General features: G+C 35.1%; 1 protein-coding gene across 1 annotated transcript; it reads right to left on the reverse strand.

Annotated features, from left to right (window-relative positions):
- Positions 1–77: 77 nt before the first annotated feature.
- On the reverse strand, positions 78–893 carry LOC109590923 (NACHT, LRR and PYD domains-containing protein 12-like). The gene is made up of 2 exons (XM_020006762.1): positions 834–893; positions 78–710 (listed from the first exon to the last, which is right to left on the reverse strand). Exons 1-2 carry the CDS (start codon positions 871–873, stop codon positions 100–102), a joined length of 651 nt encoding a protein of 216 aa, XP_019862321.1. The 5' UTR covers positions 874–893; the 3' UTR covers positions 78–99.
- Between the last annotated feature and the right edge of the window lie 281 nt (positions 894–1,174).

Genomic DNA, 1,174 nt, shown 5'->3' on the forward strand with positions numbered 1-1,174 from the left:
ATTATTACCATTGCATAACTAAAACTAAAACTTAAAAATAAAGAAATAGGAAACTAAAACAAAATTATTGTGCCATACTAAAACGACACTAGTGATTAGTTACCACCAGGCTACTATGTCTTGTATGAGGTGATAGTTAGTATAAGTATTAATACAAGTCTCTTTGTGTCGATAGTCTAGCCTGAGGTCCCTTATATTATTATTATTAGATAATGAATGGAGGATGAGTAGTATTGACTCAGTAGACAATGAAGTATGCATTAGATCCAGTTCAACAAGTGATGAGTTATTGAGGAGAAGGTGAGAAAAAGCCTGTCCACTAGTAGAAGTGATGAGAGGATTACGATAAAGATTTAATGAGGTAAGAGTAGAGTTGTGTTCAAGTGCTTGACAGATATTAGTAATTCCTCTATCACTAATGGAGTGGGACTTGATCTCTAGTTCTTGTATTTTATTATTAGTTAGTAGTACACACAAATACTGGATACAATCATTAGGTAATGGAGTGTACCATATCTCAAGTCTCCTCAGGTTTAGTGTATGCAGTTTAGTTGATGATAGTAGAGTCTTTGTACTATTAGTAGATGAGAATTTGAGTCTAATCCCTTCATGATTATTGTTAATATTATTAACTGCTTCATTGCACCGATCTAGAGGTGGAGAGGAAAGGTGGACACTGTCACTGTACCAGTCCACACTCCCAGTGACTCCTAATATAAACCAAAGGATAATGTACCACCAACCATTATCATACCATGCAATAAATTCAGTAAATTAATACACCACACATAATGCATAATTAAACTGATTGTCTCAATAATCACCAATATTACCTCTATATAGTTCCTTGTCTTGTCTTAGTGCAGGTATCATAATAGGATCATCATTAATAGTCTCCCAGAAAAGAAAAGCTTTCTCATCATTACTAAATAAATCATTCCTTATATTCTGTAGAATAGGAAGGGACACTTTTTCCTCTGACAGTATAAACTCTAACAATTGAAGTGACTCCAACATTGAGTAAACACAACTACTAGGAATGTATCCCTCATCACCAGACACCAAGGATCTTCCTCTCCACCAAAACCTACTCTCCTTCTTATATATCGCCAGCTGATCTCCCTCGCTGAATGATATTTCACCAGTCAGTATTCCATGATAGTCTACACATGCT

The sequence above is a fragment of the Amphimedon queenslandica genome, unplaced genomic scaffold, assembly GCF_000090795.2.
Source record: "Amphimedon queenslandica unplaced genomic scaffold, v1.1 AMPQUscaffold_9276, whole genome shotgun sequence".
NCBI classification, from domain to species: Eukaryota; Metazoa; Porifera; class Demospongiae; order Haplosclerida; family Niphatidae; genus Amphimedon; species Amphimedon queenslandica.

What these genes read in the sequence shown, in the direction of transcription:
- LOC109590923 (XM_020006762.1), bottom strand. Translation starts at nt 873, where the DNA reads ATGATACCTGCACTAAGACAAGACAAGGAACTATATAGAG. An exon ending in AGACAAGGAACTATATAGAG is followed by an intron (nt 711 to 833) that starts GTAATATTGGTG and finishes GGTTTATATTAG; the next exon opens with GAGTCACTGGGAGTGTGGAC.